At 44.4% G+C, this 21,196-nt stretch overlaps 1 protein-coding gene across 1 annotated transcript in view; it reads left to right on the top strand.

Moving 5' to 3' along the window:
• GALNT18 (polypeptide N-acetylgalactosaminyltransferase 18) overlaps nt 1-21,196 on the top strand; it is a 308,353-nt gene that overhangs the window by 216,069 nt on the left and 71,088 nt on the right. The window contains exon 3 of the mRNA XM_075567108.1: nt 21,006-21,172. Within this exon, the coding sequence (XP_075423223.1) occupies nt 21,006-21,172 (167 nt within the window). The remainder of the gene's footprint in view (nt 1-21,005; nt 21,173-21,196) is intronic.

Raw genomic sequence — 21,196 nt, 5'->3', positions numbered from 1 at the left:
CGGACTCGTCAAAATCCGCCATTGGATACAACCCATGGACGGATTTGTAGCATCCAATCCGCGGATTCTTACAAATCCGCCAACAGATTGCTGAATTCGCGGTTTGGATTCTGCAGATCCGTCCACGGGTTTGCGGAATCCGCGGAGTGTGTCGGTAATAATGATTTTAAAAAATTCCGCAAAACACGAATCTCCCTTTTTGAAATTGATCCACTGAAATCCGAGAAACAGGGGAACCGACCGATCCGCGGCAAATCCAAATTCGCCCCCAAAATGTGCCCGTCTCTAGTTGTGATTTCCTTTGCTTGGACCTGTCAATTTCTTTTTAGTTCTTTTTACAGGCACACTTCACTATTCATTGTTCCAATATATGTGCCTAATTTCTCCAGCACTGGAATGCAGATTCACAGCGCATTGAACAAGTCTGTGTCCCAAGCTTTGGAATAGAGATGTGAGAAACTTTTGCCAAACCATGACAAATTTACCCTTTTTTTAAGCCATGAAACAAGCCATGGCTCGGTCAGCGGTTGCAGACTATTCACCATCTATATTAAGTCAATGTGCATTCCAATTTCATTTACTTTGCTAATTTGCCAAATGCTCTAAAATCTCTAGACTCGTTTAGTGATGAGACTATGTAAGTAGGGCACACGTGTTTCGCTCACTTGCTGCTGATATTTGACTGAAAGTTTACTAATTTGGAGACATTATTAGCTCTTTGAAGCTCGGCGAAACATTTTGCATGGAATCCAATTTGGGGAAAAAACACCCAATTTTGTCAATGCACTTTAGACAGTTTCGCACATCAGATCAGCAATTAGATTCACAATAAACGTTTTCACTTTGGTCCTTTTGCAACGTTTGTAATCATGTTTCTATCGTTTGCTGCAAATCTGCTCAATCTGGATTTGTGCTCGTGTGGCACTTGGCAGTGATGTTGGCAACAGACAAAAGGGAAAATAGTGACAGCCTCACACACACACAACCTGATCGCATGATAATATGTGCACCTTATAATCCTTCTCTATCTCTTCTTATTATTCACCGGAACTCACCCCCAAGTCAAAGGTTGTGCAAGGAGACTACAAAACGGACAAGAAAGCATGATGCATTTACATTGAGAAAGTTATATTAAAAATGTCAATGCCAGGGCAAGATTTGGCTTATGGCCCCATTCAGAAGATGTGAAGCCATCTTCACTTGCACGGGCAGATTTACGCCTAGGGACGGAACTACTATTGGTGCAGCAGGTGCAAGGCACTGGGCCCGCGGCAACCTTAATGGGCCCACTGCGTGCTGCAGAGGATGAGCCATGCAGGATTTTTGTTGCTTGGTGCTGCCCCAGGGGGGTCAAAAATATTCCGCCACTGTTTTCACTAATTACACCTTATTCATTTTACTGGGACTTAAATCTTCCAGTAGGACTGATAGAAGGAGCCCGTGATATAGTCACGAGTGCCTTCAAAAGGGTACATTTTTGGTGCACATCACAATAACAATATTTTGTATTTTTGTTTTTATTATACAGTGAAAAATCAGGGTGAATCTAAATCTAAAGTGACTATAAAATATTAAAATAAACACGCGGAGCTATCAGCTGTTGTCCACTAGTATGTACCTATGGTAAATGACTGTTACAACGTTGTGGGAAATATCATTTAGCACTTAATATTGTTGTCCTCCTGCTATATACAATAAAGTTGCTAATACTGTACCACACAATGAATCTGTTGTAGTCACTCATACAATGATGTAAAAAGCCAGTGAGTATATTTACAATAATAATGTGATTGACACTATCAAAATCATGGAATCACAAACAGAGTAGTCAGCACGCAGCATAAATGGAGTGTAAAAATACACTAGCCCTCCATGGGAGTCCCTCAGCTATTAGATTATCATATGAACGCTGCTTGCTAACAAACAGCACAGCTCCAACATCGCTGTCAACTTGTACTGGGAGTCCCTGTAGCTAATGACAGAGCGTTTGCATAATAATCAACCAGTATTAGTGCTCTTTCCTCATGCAATGAGTAAATCCAATATCATGCACTCAGTCTAGTACCCAATGCTGTTAATGCGTATATATTGAGCCTAACCACACCACAGAAATTAAACCGGCTGTCTCCCACTCATATAGAAGGCATATAACCACAGGGTGTGGAATCAAGCATCAAATGACCAATACACAGCACTAATGGATTAGAGGAGGATGCTTGGAAACAGCGTTTATATGTTAGCTTAACAGCTGAGGGACCCCCATGGTATTCCAAGCATCCTCCTCTAATCCATTAGTGCTGTGTATTGGTCATTTGATGCTTGATTCACCCTGATTTTTCACTGTATAATAAAAACAAAAATACAAAATATTGTTATTGTGATGTGCACCAAAAATGTACCCTTTTGAAGGCACTTGTGACTATATCACGGGCTCCTTCTATCAGTCCTACTTTGAGATTTTGTACATTAGTAGCACTCATTAGTGTCAATCTTTAGTCATGATAAACGATCAAAAACCATATGACTTGGGTTCAACAAAGACTTTAAACTTTGCAAAGGCAGATTTTAATAAACGGAGGACTAATCTACCAAGAATAAATTGGGGTGATGTTTTTGCAGGGAAAATGTGGAAGGTGGAAAATGTGCAGTATTTAAAACATTGTTAGAAAAGCACACTTATCAATGTATATATACACTTGGGTAATAAGTATAAAAGAAGCAAGTCTAAACCAATGTGCCTAAATAAACAGGTAGGGGAGGAAATGGAAAAGGAGAGGCAGGTGTTTAGATTTTTCAAGTCAGAAGGGATGGAGGCATCGTATCCGAATTATAAGGAACGTAACAAAAGCTGCAAAAGGGCAATCCAATTAGCAAAAATGGATAATGAAAAAAGGATTGCAATAGAAAGTAAGATCAACCCTAAAAAGTTCTTTAAGTACCTTAATAACAAAAAAATTAGAAAAGAAAATATACCCTTTCAGTGTGAGATGGGCAAGCAAATTATTGGAGATAAGGCAAAAGCAGAGGTATTAAACAAATTCTTTGCCTCTGTATTTACCAGGGAAGAATCAATTGCACTAGTAGTGCCGCAGGAGGAAGCCCCAACCTGTGTATCCGAGGTGGGCAACCCTGTCGCCAATCGCCACAAGTGGCGAATTGGCCATGAAAGTGTGGTGAATTTGAGTTTGCCAGCTCCCACAGTAAAATAAACTTTTTCCTGGCAGCATGTGCTGGTTTCCGCTTTCTGAATGAGCCAACGAAGTGAACCAGCAGCAGGTGAAAGTGCTGAAGTGAGGGAAGCAGCAGCAGGTGATAGTGCTGAGGTGAGGGAAGCAGACGAACAGTGTGTGTTGTTTTAAATGTTCGATTGAGCAACCTAATTTCTCAATTTTTACATGGTGTGGTGATTTTCACTTCTCATTCGCCACACCTGTGGCTACATGGAAAAATAGGTTACCCACCTCTGCTCTATATTAACAAACAATTGGTTAACTGAGGGAGTAGTTCATAGGCAGCTTCATAAAATTTAAGTAAATAAGGCACCTAGCCCTGATGGCATACATCCAAGAGTTCTTAAGGAGTTAAGTAATAGCCAAACCATTACATTTAATATTCAAGGACTCCATTTCCACAGGCTCAGTACCTCAAGATTGGCGTAAAGCAGACGTAGGGCCTATATATAAAAAGGGAGCTAGATCACAACTAGAGAATTACAGACCTGTAAGCCTGACATCAATAGTGGGGAAGCTACAGTACTTGAAGGTTTAGTACGGGATAATATTCAGGAATCCCTAATTGAAAACTAAATTATTAGTAATAGCTTTATGAAGGATAGGTCGTGCCAAACTAACCTTATTAGTTTCTTTGAGGAGGTAAGTAGGAATTTAGACCAGGGTAATGCAGTTGATGTGGTCTACTTACAGTAGATCATGCAAAGGCTTTTGATACAGTTCCACACAAGAGGTTAGTGTACAAAATAAAGCATATTGGACTCAGTAAAAATATTTGCACCAGTATTGAAAACTGGTAGAAGGATAGACAACACAAAGTTGTAATAAATGAAACCTTTTGAGGTTGGGCTAAAGTTGTGAGTGGAGTATCTCAAGGATCGGTACTGTGACCCCTGATTTTTAACTTGTTTATTAATGACCTTGAGGTTGGCATTGAGAGCAAAGTCTCCATCTTTGCTGATGACACTACTGTAAATTGTGTAAGGTAGTAGAATCAGAGCCGGATGTAATTTCTCTCCAGAAGGACTTGGATAGACTGGAAACTTGGGCAGGTAAATGGCAGGTGAGGTTTAATACAGATAACCTTACATTTATGTATTTGGGAAACAAAAATAAACGGGCAATTTACAAATTAAATGGGAATAAATTAGGAGAATCCTTGATGGAGAAGGATTTAGGAGTGCTTGTAGACAACAGGCTTAGCAATAGTGCCCAAAGTCATGCAGTATCTGCAAAGGCAAACGAGATTTTATCTTGCATTAAACGGACAACGGACGGAAAGGAAGTAAACATAATGATGCCCCTTTACAAAGCATTAGTAAGACCACACCGTGAATATGGAGTACAATTTTGGGCACCACTCCTTAGAAAATAAATTTTGGAACTAGAGAGAGTGCAGAGAAGAGCCACCAAATGAATAAAGGGAGTGGATAATCTGATTTATGAGGAGAGGCTAGCTAAATTAGATTTGTTTACATTAGAAAGGAGTCTAAGGCTGTGCTTATAATAACCGCTAAGGCGTGCGTGACATCGCGCTCCACGAGAACAAATCTGTGGAAGTCAATGAGGGTGGCCATAGTGGTCCCAGGCGCGATGCAGAGCGACTAAGCGGCAGAATTTTCAAGCTACAAATGATTTTTGTTTTTTTTCGGACGGCGGCCGCGTCACGTGAGCGGTTCAGCCAATCAAGGCGAACCAGCCTTGTGACGTGTCTGCCACGCCTCCCCATTGCCTCCGACCTCAGTGCAGGGATCGCTCCAGCGATAGGCACGCGCGACGCCGTGCGCTACATCGCACTCGCGCCTACTATAATCTCAGCCTAAGAGGTAATATGATAACTATATAAAAATATATTCGGGACGATACAAGGAGCTTTCAAAATAACTATTTATCCCATGGGCAGTACAAACGACACGGGGTCATCCCTTTAGGTTGGAGGAAAGGAGATTTCACCAGCAACCAAGGAAAGGGTTCTTTACAGTAAGGGCAGTTACAATGTGGAATTCATTACCCATGGAGACTGTGATGGCAGATACAATAGATATCTTCAAAAAAAGGATGGACATCTTTTTTAGAAAGGAAAGGTATACAGGGATATACCAAATAAGTAAAAATGGGAAAGAGGTTGATCCAGGGAATAATCTGATTGACAATATTTGGAGTCAGGAAGGAATTTATTTTCCCCCTTATGAGATATTAGATGGTATTTCACTGGGGTTTTTTTGTTTGCCTTCTTCTCAATGAATATTCTGTAAGTACAAATATAGGAAAATCGTAATTTAGCATAGGTTGAACTTGATGGACATATGTCTTTTTTCAACCTCATCTTCTATGTAACTATGATTATGCGTTCTTATATCCGTCCTAGTTGTCCTAGGCAGACTGCAACACTGACGTTATCACCAAGACAAGTGGCACAGACAAAGAAACACCAGAAGCTAAATCACATAGGGAAAATATGTCATTATTTATAACTCCGGCATCGACATATGGAAAAGGAAATGTGAAAGAATAACAAATATTTGGATATCCTTATGCGGATTGCAGCCTATAAATTGTTCTGCTACTGACTGGGCGGATTTAATTATGTAGCACACTTCTTAAATGTTTTGTCTTTAGCGATGTCTCCCTAAATTACTGCATTTATCACAGGGGAAAAAGTGAAATCTTTTTCCTGCACACAAACATTGTTTCACAATATAATTCTAAAGCAAAATGAACCTCTGTCTTAAAAGCTTTAACGGAGGCTTTTCTGGATGGCGTCATCTGACTTTCTGTAGTCCTTGAAGTGAAGGTAATGTTTTCATAAAAGCATTGAGGGGCTTCAAAATGGGAACCTTTTCAATTAGCACAAAGGTAAAATTGTGCAGATGGATGTTCTTAATAGCTATGGTATGGTGGATTATTTTGCCCCTTTGTTCCTCTATTTCAATCGCCAAGAGGATTGTAAAATTGGTTTTGTGCCAACCTGTTGGCTCATTCTATCCCTTTCAATGTCACCTGTGCTGTGTTTGAAAGCACACAATGCAACCAATAACACGTTTTCCAACTGGATGTCTTTAGGGCAGGAAGGGGGATAGGATAACATTCGATTTAACCACCTGAGTGGCCAGCAAGTCACTACTCTGCACTAGCCATATCGTGGCCACACATATAATGTCACGGAGCTGGCAGCTGTAAAAAGATGCTTTCCAACTCTCTTCCGTTATCAGAAAGTCTCCCTGATATGTTGTTAAAAATGTATCCTTTTTCCAGTGCCCTCCTGATAAAATGAATCCCATTCAAAGGGTGTTCCATCACTTTCCTCCAAATCCCCTAGATTGTAAACTCTCTTTATTCCCTGATTACCGTTTGTATCAAGTTCACGTTTGTTTGTAATTTTTTGGTATCTATTCTGTTTTATGTCATTTATATCACTCGTTCCCCCTATTGTACTGTGCTCTAGAATATGTTGGTGCTTTACAAATACATGATGATAATAAAAATGAGACACGTTGGCTGGGGTGTCTTATGTGATCAACGTGTTACTTTTTAAAGAGAATGTATGTTATCAGCATGTTCTATTTTAGAGGAAAATAATAATAATAATTATTATTATTAATAATTAGTTCCATTGTATATATTCTCACCCTGCATTATATATGATTTTCACAGCTCCATTTTAACTTGTGTGTGTGTGTGTGTGTCTGTGTCTGAAACACACTGACACAGAGGTGTCAACAATGGGGGAGAGGAGTGGCGAAACAGCTACCCGTCCTCAACAAAACTCTGGCTCCTAAAATTTGTGGCAGGCTCCTACATTTTTTTTCAACCAAAATTTTTTTTTATTGAGTGCATGGTACAATAATCACATTCTCTTCCAACCCATTGTCTTATACAAAGGTATCCATAACAACTCATTTTGTAAGTAGACTCACAAAAGACAGACTGGGGTTACAAACGGACCAACAAGACCTACAGACATACTACACCGGGGAGGAGGTAGGGAGGGTGGGGGGGGAGGGGTTGCCACAGAACGATTTCGACTCCGCTGGACGCATCATAGAGGCTATGGTTCTCGCTGAAGTCTGGGTTTCTTGGGTTTGGTAGACTTTTGGTCCCAAAGGGCTCACAGTAACAGCAGTCATAATGTTGGCTTCTGATCTCTTCTGTTGTGTCTTGACCCTTGCTTATCTTTTTCTTTACCTAGTTTAGTTAACCCCTTATCTTGCCAAGAATCTATGGCCTTCTGTCCTCTACACTTCATCCAAGGAGAACGCGCCCACATCTATTAAAGCAGTATGTTGGAGGCATTGACCCCTGGGATATCGTTCAGGTCTAGCCATGGTGACCATACTTTGAGAAAATTTGTGCCGGTGTCGTTAACTAGACTCGTTAACTGTTCCATCCGGCAAACGTGCCAAATTCGATTTCTGATTTTTGGGATATTTGGTAGATCCGATTGCTTCCACAATGCTGCGAGTTCGCACCTCAGGGCAGTTGCAAAATGTGCAATTAATTTGTGCTCCGACCCGTTGAGCCCCGGAGTGCACCTGGCCAGCAGAAACAGCCATGGGTCCAAAGGGATCGTGCAGTCGAGAATTCTCTGAAGCCAATTTCTGATCTCCTCCCAGATTGGGAGTACTTTGGTGCAGCCCCACAGCATGTGTAGCAAGTCTGCCTGCTCCCCACATTGTTTAGGGCACAATGGGGGGTAACCTTTAACAAACTTTGACAATCGTGTTGGAGTCAGATACCACCTCATCAGGACTTTATACGCGTTCTCCTTTAATGTCGTGCAAATTGAGCTCTTAGCTGCCGCCAGGCTGATTTGATCCCAGTCTTTGTCCTCTAATATGTCTCCTAGGTCTCTTTCCCATCTGTTCCTATATTTTAACGTCACGTCAGCGTCAGGAGTCGGACAGACTACCGCTTTATACATTGTAGAGATAAGTCCCTGGGTTCCTGTTCCAGTAGAACAGAGCTGTTCAAAATTAGTGCGTTTAGCGCGGATTGGGAATTTATCATAGAAAGCTCTTAGCTGGAGGTATCTAAAGAATTCTGAATTTGGCATCGATTTTTCCGACTTAATTTGTTCAAACGGTTTGATAGATATCCTACCCTCCAGGTGTCGAAGGCGAGTATAGCCCTTCTGTGTCCATATAATAAAATCTTTCCTCTGCAGGCCCGGAGCGAAATCAGGGTTTCCCAGAATTGGGGTCATCAAGGAGTGTTGTCTCATCAAAACGTGTTTATATTTGCTTTTGTCCCATACTGCCAAAGAGCTGACAACTGCGGTGAGCGGGTTTATGAAGTCCTTGCGGACTGTATTTGGGAGCCAGATCAGGTCCTGCAATGCCACCGGGGCACAGCAGGCCGCCTCCAGCTCCACCCATCGCCTCCGCATGGGATGGGTGTGCCACTGGATGATTTGAGTTAATTGGGCCGCTCTATAGTACGACAACAGGCAAGGTACCGCTAGCCCTCCTTTTGTAGTGGGCCGAATTAGTATGCTAGTTTTGATGCGGGGGGTTTTATTACCCCAGATAAATTTCACCATTGCGGACTGTAACCGAAGGATCTCTTCCCTGATTATAGGGACCGGAAGAGTCTGAAATAGGTACAGAATTCTGGGAAGGAGATTCATTTTTAGAGATTGAATCCTGCCAATCCAGGATATGTTGTACCCTGCCCATTTCCGGAGATCTTCCTTCAGTGTCCGAATTAGTCTGGGGTAATTAGCTTTATATAGGGTGTCTGATTGTTTTGTGATATTTATTCCTAGGTACTTTATGCAGGAGGTTTGCCATTTGAATTCAAAATTTACCGTGATCAATTTCTCAGTGACTTTAGGTAAATTGATATTTAGGGCTTCTGATTTTGCCTGATTAATTTTAAACCCCGATATCGTATTAAATTCCCCTAAGATTTGGAAAACGTTCGGCAGAGAGGTGAGGGGCTGTGATAGTGTGAGTATCACGTCATCAGCATACAGGGCCACCTTATGTAGCTGGTCACTGATTTGGATGCCTGTTATATTTGGACTGAGACGGATGTGCGCCGCTAGGGGTTCAATACAGAGCGCAAAAAGGAGGGGCGACAGAGGACATCCCTGTCTGGTGCCGCTCTTTATCTGGAATTCTTCCGAGGGGAAGCCCTGGTGTCTGACCTTCGCCGTCGGTCCCTGATACAGAGCGAGAATTGCCTCTATCATTCTCCCTCCCAGCCCGAACGCCCCAAGCGTCTCCCTCAGGTAGGGCCAGTCAATTCTGTCGAACGCTTTTTCAGCATCTAAACTAAGCACCATAGACGGGATACGTTTTTTCTGTGCCAGATCAATTAAGTCAATAATCCGTCTGGTGTTATCAGCTGCTTGTCGACCACATATGAACCCCACTTGATCAGGATGGACCAACTTGGACAACACCTGGTTAAGGCGATTAGCTAACAGTTTCGAAAAGATTTTTGTATCGGAGTTCATTAACGAGATGGGCCTGTAGCTTTTGCAGTCCGCTGGGTCTTTTCCCTGTTTGTGGATTACTGAGATAGACGCCTGGAGCATCGAGCTCGGGATGGGGGCACCGTCCAAGAAGGAATTACAAAGTTTTAGTAAATGAGGAGCTAATATTTTACGAAATTTTTTATAATAGAGATTGGAAAAGCCGTCTGGGCCTGGGGCTTTGGCTGCTTTCAATGACTTCATTACCTCCATGAGTTCCTCGATAGTAAATTCAGCCTGTAGTGCGTCCCTCTCCTCTCCGGTTACTGTAGGCAGCTGTGCCTCAGCCAAAAACGTCTTTAGCCGTGCTTTTGTGGTTGGCGTGTGTGCCACCTTCGCCCCATCGTATAGGGTCTCATAATATTTTTTAAATTCATTGACTATTTTTTTAGGGTCAGAGGTCAAATCCCCTTGTTTTGTTCGAATTGTCTGAATTTGGGAGACTTGGTTTTTGTCTCTTAGTTTGTTGGCAAGTAGGGTATCTGGCCTGTTCGCTTTCTCAAAATATTTCCGCTTAGTCCATGTCAGCTCTTTTTCAGCACGGGAGGTCAACAAAATATTCAGTTTGGTTTTAGTGTCTAGCAACTCCTTAAGGGTCATTGCGTCTTTATTCTTTTTATGCCGAGTTGAGAGGACTGCCAATTCTGCTTGCAGCTGATTGATTTTTTTGTCCTTCTCCCTCTTTCGCCTGCTTGCAATCCTCATGAGCTCTCCTCTCAGAGTCGCCTTATGGGCCTCCCATAAGGTAGCCTGCGAAGTCACACTTCCTAAATTCTCCTGAAAATATTCCCTGATTTTATCCCCCACATTTTGTGCAATTGCGGGGATTTTTAGTAAAACTTCATTGAGCTTCCAGTTCGCTCCTGGTCTGTCTAGAATAAAATCAGTGCACCGCAGCTCAATCGGTGCATGATCTGACCACGAAATATCGTGGATGCCCGAGTGGGAGATCTGTGGAACCATTCTACTGGATACAAACAGGTAGTCTATCCGACTGTATCGGTCGTGGGGGTGGGAGTAGAATGTAAAACCTTTATCTTGTCTGTGTTGTTCTCGCCAAATATCAAGTAGATTATTGGTGCGCAGCCCTCTATTCCACGTTTGTCTTATCTTGGAGCTATTTTTTCCACTTGGGGTGCATCTATCTAGTATAGGATCTAGTGTTTGGTTGAAGTCGCCCCCCAGTATTACACAACCCTGCGCTAACCTCTGAAGTACAGCGAAGAATCTCTCTAGAAAACCTTCCGTGCCTTCGCTCGGAGCATAGACGTTTGCCAGCGTGATTGGTTGACCTCTTATTTAACCGCTTACAATGAGAAATCGGCCGTTGTAGTCTCTTTTAATGGTCTTAATCGTCAAGGGCAAACGGTCATGCACCAGGATGGCTACCCCTCTCTTTTTTTGTGTGGCTGAGGCTGAGAACCAATTCTTAAACCTATAATCAATAAATTTTGGTGAACTAGATTTAGAAAAGTGTGTTTCCTGTAGGAGGATGATGTCAGGGTCTGATTTTTTATAGTCCGTCATAGCTAGTCTGCGTTTCCCTGGGTTGTTAAAGCCTTTGACATTATGTGATATGATAGTAATCCCTTTATTCATTATTGCGGTTCCAAACCTTCACTCCTATGTAAGCGACCATCTGAGCCTCTGGTGTCCGTGAGGAGGATGTCGGGTGATCCTGTGGTTGGGTCCGCCTGTCAGCAGGCTGGAGCCATGGGATGGGAATACAGAGGGGAGCACACTGGGGAAACATAAACATACATATTTCAACATTTATTTCAACACATAATAACTGTCCGGGGAATGGGCGGGAACTAGCACCCCCATTCTCCTTCGTTGCCCTCTTCAGGCGTACAGCCTGGACGGAGTTCGGGATGGCCCTCCTTCCCCCTCTCCCGTCCTTCGTGGCTGGCCTAAATGGGACTTTCATGGGCCCCTCGTGGGTCTTCTCTCCCATGCCCATGTGGAGACTCATTCACAAAGCCTTTGCGGGGGACAGCATCCTTCCCCCCCTCCCTTGCTCGTGCAGTGGAATAGTGTAACGACAACTTTGTGTAACTTGAGTTGATAACTATAAGATCAACTCCGAGCTCTTTTTTTTTTTTTTTTTTTTTTTATAAGAGTAGAGTGTACGGTGTAGGGAATAACTTGTAGGGAATAACTTCTTGCCCCTGCTCGCTAGTCTCTCTTGTGTGTTTCCTCTCTGACTCAGTGTCTGTGCATCTTTTCAGCTGACTGTTGCCCTGGGAAGCTATGTGCGTGGTTAGAGATTTGTTGTTAAACTGAGACTCTCTGACACTCTATTTGTGGGCCCTAAGCTAACCCTCGTGCCGTGTCTGGTATAGCCCTGATGAATGTCTGCCTCCATCTAGCCCATAAAGATATGTCCCAGCCTCTCTCCTCTCTCATGTTGTCCGCTGGATGCCGGGTGGGTCTCCCCTCCCGTGTCGTATCTCTTGGCCGGCCGGCTTCGTTGCTCTCCGCTCTGTGTGCGGCTCAGTGCGCCTTCCGCCATGTTCTTCTTGGTTTAGTCGAGTGCGCCGGTCGCCTTCCGCTGGTTGGTCCCTTCCGGCGCTGAGTGATGACGTTCTCCGTCCCTCTGTTCAGCCTGCCTCCTCCAAGATGGCGTCTGGACCATTTCCGGCAACGTGCTTCCGGCGGCCGCCATTTTCCCTCGGCCAGCCCGCGAAGAAGGACGTCTCCTCACCTGCTCCCGCGTCAGGAACCCCTCCACTTCCGCAACGAAGCCATGCGGTGAGACGCTTGCTGTGGCGCCATGCTTGGCGGCTTGCGTTCCACCTCGGATCGCCATTTGCAACTACAGGTAGGAGTTTGATTTTACTTTTGCAGGTAACCAGGATAGTCCTTTTACTGGCGTTTACAGCAGGATAGTGACTTTAACAGGCATTGTGGCAAGCTCTTCGGTAGACAAACTGGTGGGCAAACCGTTACCCCCACTATTAAACTGGAACTGTAGTCAACTTTAATTAGGTATTTTCCTCAGGGTATTGCGGGAATCATCGGGCCTCAGGGGATTTTGGAGGCCTTACAGTGTTCCATTCTGGATCCTCCCGTGCCTCCCGCCTAGGACTTTGCATCGGGCCCTCCTTCAGCCCCAGTTTGTTGAGGAATTCCTCACTTTCTCCTGGGTCCTTTATTGTTATGGCCCTTCCGTTCCGTAGGACCATCAGGCCGAACGGAAAGGTCCACCGGTATCGCACTGCCCGGTCCCTCGGCACTTTAGTGACCGGATGTAGTGTTCTTCTCCGTGCGCGAGTGATCGGTGATAAGTCCTGGAATAATTGCATTGTGGTTCCTTCGAACCGGCATGCCCCTTCCGATCTTGTGCACTTAAAGATAGCGTCTCGGGTTTTAAAATAGTGCAGCCTTGCTATAATATCCCGCGGTTGTTCCATCGCGGCTGGGCGGCTTCTAAGGGCTCTGTGGCAGCGGTCCAGGGCCCTTTCTGTGGCAGGTATGTCGGGCAGCAGTGTTTCTAGCCACCTGGTTATATATTCTTCAGCATCCGTGACCGACTCTGGGACACCGCGTACCCTGATGTTGTTTCTACGGTCCCTGTTTTCGGCATCCTCTTGCCTGTCTAATATCTCCGCAATCTGGGCTTGCATGTGTGTGGGTTTTTTGTCTGTCTTTTTAATTTGTTTGGATGCGGCCGCCATCTTTTTCTCCAGGGCCCCTGTTCTCTCTCCCAGCCCCTGGACCTCCTTCTTCATATCTTCGAGCCCCACGTAAATTATGTCCTTCATGTCCTGATATAACCTATCAAAGTCACATCTTCAGACCGGCATCTGGGTGGGCTCATGCGGGGGGTCCTCGTCCCTCTCCGAATCAGATCCCGCTGTAGATTCTGGCGGCCTTGCTGCGGCAGCGCCTCGTGGGGTAGAGCGACCCAGGTACCTTCTTAAATCCCCCTCTTTCTTCTTTTTTGCTGTTAGGGGTGCCATCGCGGGAGTATCCACTACTCTATTACTCTTTTTTTTCCCGATTTTCTTCGGTGATTATTGCCGTTTTTTTAGTGTTTAGGGAGGTGGGGGATGGAGCTCTGACTTTATGCTACCATCCGCTCCAGCCTCGCGCATGCGCCTCCTCCTACATTTTTTATAGTTCTTCCCAGCCCTGAAAATGCCAAAATGTTTATACATGTGCCTTTTTCTGCACTGGTTGATAAAAGGGGCCTTTAAAAAAAGTGCCCAGCAGTTTGCCTGGGAGACCCCATGCCACTGAATTGCAATTTACAGTAACCATACAGTCTCCAAAATGTTGCCATCATCGGGTGTCTACATAACCTCTGCCCATTCTCTCGCCTAACGAAGGTCAGACATGAAATTAGAGACTGGGCCTTTCACAGAGATGGGTCAGCGATTGAAGAATGACCCAATGTACACGACTAATGCTATTAACTGCCCTTCATCCCCCAAAGCAGGGAGGTTTAGGGGTACCTTTTTTTGTACCCCAAAGCTTGACAGTTGGGCCGTTTTCATACACAATTTCATTGACTTTTATTGGGGATTTTTTCGCCAGATAACAGCCTGAACGGCCGCTCCGGGTCATGCAAAATGTACTGTACCCTGTACGCTCCTATTTCAAATGTTGTGGGGTAGTCACCCCTTTGCTTGGGAAGATTTAAACTGAATTCCTTTGTACTGTATAGGGCTTCCTGAGCAAGAGAGAGACAGCATGTAACAGGGGCGTCAGTGGGCAACACCCAGTGACTATTTCATTCCCGTTAGAAAGGACACTTTGACTTTGATGTTGTTTATATGGAATACCAATGGAATATCCTTTAAATCTTTTGATATATTTGATACTTTTGATGTGACATATCTGCAATGCTGATGAACTTGCCTAATCTCCTAATAAGACATGTTTTGCTCTGTCAGTATCTGCTGGCTGCCACCGCCCTAGAGCTTCATTGTGTCTTTAACCCTTTGCGTGCCCGAGTGGCCTAGGCTCCACAGACTCCGGCACATCGCGATCACCCGACCGCTCCCCGGGTCACGTCCTCCTCTTCCGTCCCCCTGCCTGCCACATAACGTCCAATGCTCCACGAGAGCGTGGGTAGCGATCTCCCTGAGAAAAGCCAGTTACAAAGCCATGATGTAGCCACTAGGGGTTAATTAATGCATGACTGGTAATGTATGTGTTAGGAAGCTGGGCTAATTAAGCATCTTTATCCAAACCTATTTATTTACTTATTTATAAAATGTTTTACCAAGGAAGAGTTACCTCTCGTTTTCAAGTATGTCCTGGGAGTGGTTAGGTAATAGTCTTTCTAGCAGCAAGTCTCTGCAACAACGACTTAGCCCTTTGAGTGCGGGAGGGGTCAGGGTCATTGCGTGCCACGGCCACTTCGGCACAGCAAGGTCGCGTGAACGCAGCGGCCATTTTCCAGGAAATAGGAGGAGGCGTCCTTTCTCCGTTTCACGGCTGGGCAGAACGCGTCCTGTGCTCCATGGGAACGCGGGACGCGATCAAAGCAGGAAAAGCAAGAGGCGTGACGTGGCCGCGATGTCATTGCCCATAATGGAATGACTATATCCTGGGGCACCCAAAGGGTTAAAGTGTCAGTCCCAGTTAGCTGTTAAAAGAAAAAGTACATAACATAGACGTACTCTTAACAATATGCAACATCCTGTTCTTTTTTTTTTTTCTTCTTTTTAATCATCATTAGAGATGCCAAAATAAGCATTCATCACTCAGGCTTCATCTCATTGACTTCTACTCGGATAATGGCAGTCATGTGAAGTCTGGACCGGTAATGTCTTAGTTTCCTTGGGTTTAACGGGTATCCACCAAGCGAAATATTTCAGTCGAGGCTAAAACGTTGATACCTTTGGACTGCAACATCATAACATTAAAAGGACAATGTCACAATAAAAAGCAAAAGGAACGTCCGTTAAATGCCTGCATTACATGTAAGAAAAGATAAGTACCCAAGACTGCACCTCTCAGTCCACCTGTTTTGCTATTTGCAGGCAACATGTTCAAACATATTAACCCCTTTGCTACGAGAGTGCGTTGCTGGCCCCTGCGGCAGTGAAAGTGTTAATGCATCTGTTTTCATTGCAGTCTATTGCTCCCATGTCTTTCATTCTAGACGTATATAGGGAAGCGTCACTGGTTTATAGTCCAGGTGTTTCTTATTAACTGCACCGGTGCGTGCTGTAAAACACGCAGGTGTATTTAAACAAGATCATCGCGCCGGTGTAGTTGTGTTTGGATGACTGTGCTTTTTGGAAGTCCAAACATCGAGTGCGTACGTTTGTGTGATAGTGTGAATTCTATCAACAGCTCTTCATATGCACAATTCAATTAACATGTTATTGCTATAAGCAAACCACTAAACAACTGCAGTGCCGGTCCCTCTGGCAGTAATGACTTAATGGGCGTTATAGTGGAGGTTCAGTAAGCTCAAAGCACTGGAATACACAACCCCTATTCTATATCACTTGTAGGCCTTCTTCATCGGAAAACCCCCATTCAGCTGGATTGGGGTTGCATATAGGATTATTCCCTTAGTGTGTTTCTGAATGTAGACTCTGTCAGTCTCCTAATTACGCTCTCACACATCCAGTAAACACACACTCTCTCCTGCTTTAAACAGACACACATGTATGGCCGGACAAGGAGAATAACGGGCGGAAATACACGGCACAGCATTTTTAAAATAAAAAGGGCGTGAAATGCACGATGAACGCAATGTTAATTAATCTGTAAAGTAAATACATATATTTACATTACATTTAGCTATAAACAATTTCTTGCTTCTGCTTGGCCAACATTGCCAACCTGACTCCATGTCATCACACGATTTTCATCCAGTCCTTGCTTTCGAACTAGAATGAGATGCATTGTGGTTCACATTAGTGCTGCGTTTCGATGGATATCACTGGACTGATGACAAGGAGGTAGACCCGGCAATAGTATGCTCTTATTGGCTCAAACTTGGAAGCTTCAGTCAATTAGAGTGCCTTGTACATTGATTATATACGTTATAGGTGAATTCAAAAGATGCAGGTGACATGTGTGACATTGAAAAGGGAGGAAGGGAGAACAGAAACTTGCAAATATACTCCACATGCTTCTTGTTTGATCACAGAAATAAAATATAGCACTGTGGGCTTCAATGCTTTTTTCACTGCTTAATTTCGTGTTCACTCATCATTTTTGGATTTAGAGATGAGTTACTTTAAACAGGGATCGTGGTAATGAGTAATTATTGTTACTTTATAGGTGTTGACAACATAGAAAAATGTATCGATGGGACACAATTTTAATAGCATTCCTATTTTATAGTGAACATGACTGGTTCCCTTCACCTGTTGAAATATACACCTATTAAAGGTGCAGATGCCCTTAGACAAATGAACGTTGCCATTCTTCATCCTGGAGTGCTCACGCGTTTCACCACGAATCCATCCTGATGTTTCCTAGTTTAGGAGAAACATTTGGCTCAAAATATTTAGTCTTAAAAAAAAAAAAAAACATGCTCCTTTCTGCTCACCGCATCTTTTAAATCACTGCTCAACTTACAGTACAAGCCCTCGCAGAAGGCAATGTACAGCTTGGGACGTACGCTATTATATGTGCAGGTTGATTACCCTACACTTGTTAAAATACTAACCCTTTCAGTGCTGAAGTAGTTAAGCACATTACACTTGGGAACAGCTGTGCTAATATGGCACAAAGGGGTTTAGCATGGTTACATTTTGTTGTTTTGTATTTTAATTCAAACTCAATACAGTAACTGCTGCTAAGCAGCTCCTACGCCTTTAAACCAATTTTCCTTTCCACATTGCTTTCCTTTGCCGACGAGAATAAAACATTAGCAATTTCTGTGCATACTTGGTATCCATAGAAACGGACACCTTGGTGCTATTGGTCGACATACTTTAGCAGACAAGCTTTTCAAGGTTGTTTTCTCCGTTATTGAAAGATGCTATTGTTCCAAAACTTCCCTTACCCACACAGGCCTTAAACCTAGTATTACACAGTGTGCAGGCTATTTCTGAATGCACATTTTAAATCGATGTTTAGAAAGCTCTGACGGCATTTTATCATCTAATGTAAAGGATTATTATGCTTTTCAGCAGATAATTGGTACATAAAAAAAATGTCGCTTTTTGAAAATGACTGCTTTAGCTGTGCATTGTACATATCCATCGAAAGCAGGAGCGATTACGGAAAGCATGGCAGAGACTAGCTGAAGTTTATTGCGTACGGTTACCTTGCTTGAACTGACAGAAGAAAGCACGATGTATAACGAAGTTATTTTTAGATACACATATATTATTGCGAGGAAGGAGAAATAGCCGCACACTACGTGTTCAAAGGATCCTCAGATCACTTGTGCGATCACTGGTCTCATTTGAACACAAATAAATGATCGGAGGATCCTTTGAACACGAAGGATCTATCTATCCTTCCTGACCTGGGAGACTGCGAGAGAGCTCCCCTCCACGCCAAGTACCCAGAACCCCCACATTGATAACACACAAATAACGAGAAGACAAAGTCTGGAGGTGCCAGGCTGCAACTTTTTATTAATAATAATTGCGAAGTGCTACCCCTGCCAGAGCGCTCACACAAAAAGGGTTAAAGGTCAAAGGTCCTTAAACTGATGACCTGTGATACCCAAGCTGGGCCCATGTGACCCGGCCATTGACACGAGTGGGCTCCCGGAACTGACGTTTAAATGAGCCCCGTCCCCTCGCCACTCCCAGTCCCACTGGGCTTTACCAGCACAGAACCCGGCTGGCAAGAATAAGCACACTTACCCCCCAACTGCCGCCGCGACAGAGGCAACAACCACCACCACACTTTGACCCTTTATGGGTAATAAAACGGAAACTTATCTCCCCTCCATCAAGAAACTTCAGTGCTTATTCTCGCATTGTTTTTGTTTTTTATTCATAATAAACTTCAAACGATAACAGCCACATCAACAACATACGCTAAACAGGGACGGGTGGGTGGGAGTTGCTGGAAGGGCGCAGGCTGACCATGCGCTCTGTAAGCTGCCCTAAAATAACCTCCCTTCCCCCTCCCCCACTGCCAACTGACCGCGTCACCCCTGTCACCCAAAGGCAGGGGGGGATGGGGGGGAGAGAGGCCAGGGAGCAAACAGTGGTAAGAGGGGAGCCTGGCCACCTGGTCATGGTGCCCCCTTCAAATAGGGCTAAAGGCAGCTTTTTCACTGTAACATGGTGTCGCTTGGGGAATCCTGTCACTGAGAACCTACGCCCCACAGTAAACTGTATTGAAAATGATATCGGAACAATGGGCGTGCAGGGCAAGTACTTTTCTTTTTGACCCTATATTATGACCAAACCATTAACGACACTGTATCAGCTCTAATGGGATTATATTGGCCACTAAAACTCACAGGATGCCCTAGTATGGGCGTCACAAGCCTGTGATAACGGCAGACATTCCTGGCAAATCTTTCTTGCCTGTGATAGTATAAAGTTTTCTTGAAATCATGGACACTTTTTTTTAAATTGACCCACGCCTATGTTTCAAACGCCTGTAACGCTTGCGCTACCCACGAGCAAGACAGGACCCCGGTACTGGGGTGGGGAAGTATTGTACCACGCACCCAGAGCAGCGGAAGCGTGCCTGGCAGGCGGTTGTCAACGTAGCCGGGTCTGGGTTGGAGAGAGTGGGTTAGTCCAGATACTTGCCGAGGTCTTGGGATGGAGAGGTCAGAGCAGTGGAAGTCCGTAGAGCCGTGGTCTGGGTTTGAGAGGTACACGTAGTCAAGTCGATATCCAGAGAGGGTTCAGTAGATAAGCCGGGTCGGTACACGTAGAATCCAAAAACTGCAAGAGAGTGAGACAAGGAGCAAGGCACAACAGACGCAGGAGCACAAGGCTACAACAAGTTATGCTCAGCAATGACTCTGAGCATGGGCAGGGTATTAGTATCAGGTATAGACCAATAGTTCAGGAGGCGGAGCGGAGACGCGACCCCAGCGGGAGCCGCGATAGGCTGCAGGAGACAAGTGGCAAAGATTAGTTACCTCGCAGCTGGGGAGCGGTGCACGCCGTCACGTGAGCGTGCATGGCGCATCCGGAGGGGCCGAGCTAAGCTCCGTGGCAGCGCTAGAAGAGCTGCGCGTGTGCGCGCTCTGTAAACAGAGCGGGGGGGTGCGCACGCATTGGTACCAGAGGGGAGGTCTGTGCAGAGACAGGTAAGGAGGGAACACGTCGCAAAGGACGTGTGCCCCGATTCCTTACAACACCTCACCAAGGCTCCTCTAGCCTTTGTGGTATTTAGATTTTGAATACCACATGCAGGTTACATATGTGACAATGAAAAGGGAGAACAGAAGCTTGTAAATATACTCCGCATTCTTCTTGTTTGATCATAGAATAAAACAGGGGAGCGCAATCTTTTCCCCCTGCACCCCCCTTGCCTGCTGTCCCGCTCTCCTCGCGCCCCTTCCTGCTTCCTTTGACTCTGGCGTCATGATGTCACGTTGCCATGGCAACACGGCGTCACATGACCCCGCGGCGTCTTTTGAGCACCAACTTTCACTGTGCACGGCTGTCGCAGCTGAATTACCGGTGGGAAGAGGAGTGCTCTATCCCTCCCAGATTCTGACCCTGGGTTGTGCCAACGCCTGCTTAGGAATATTGCTTTTGAGTGTGATATCTCTTACCGTTTTTATATTATAAAGCTATCTGCCCTGACGACCGCCATCGCGAGAGTCGCCGGATACACACATGAGTTAGTTACTCTGAACAACCACACTGCCTAAGTCACTCACGGACCATGTGAGCGAGTTATTTATATTTTCTCACATTTTTCATTGATGCAGATTACTGTATTGCACTATAGTGTTTTATTCATACACACCTGGATCTATTTGCGCTCCTAATCCTCTGATTCTGCCATTCGTTCATAGACTTGGATTGAGTCCATTTCTGGAGCAGCACTATTTACTGGGACTGTATAAATATATTATCGTTATCACACAAGTGTGTTCACATTGTTCACTTTTAAATGATATTTGCGCTCGATTCTTTTTTGTTTGCGTTAACTTAAATTGTTGCCTGAATGCCAAAAAAACCCCAGCTTATTGATTTACAGTAAGTGTGAGTTTCTGACAGCTTTAGACCTTGGGCGAGGCTAAATACTGTATATTTAGACAATTTGCTTAAGTATATAGGAATTTGAGCTAATGCTATTGTTTATGAATTAAAATCATTTGGCAAGTTTATCTTTTTAGAATTTTTTTTTATTTTATTCATAATATTCCTTTGATTTTACAGATGCAAAAACCTCACCTATCCGGAAAACCTTCCTCAAGTCAGCATTGTGTTCATCTTTGTCAACGAAGCGCTCTCTGTGATATTGAGATCTATTCATTCTGCCATTGACAGAACTCCTGCCGATCTTCTCAAAGAGATCATCTTGGTGGATGACAACAGTAGCAATGGTGAGTTTGCCATGAACGGTGGGT

This window comes from Ascaphus truei, chromosome 12 (assembly GCF_040206685.1).
Source record: "Ascaphus truei isolate aAscTru1 chromosome 12, aAscTru1.hap1, whole genome shotgun sequence".
In the NCBI taxonomy this organism is placed as follows: domain Eukaryota; kingdom Metazoa; phylum Chordata; class Amphibia; order Anura; family Ascaphidae; genus Ascaphus; species Ascaphus truei.
This window is presented reverse-complemented; position numbering and strand designations above follow the sequence as displayed.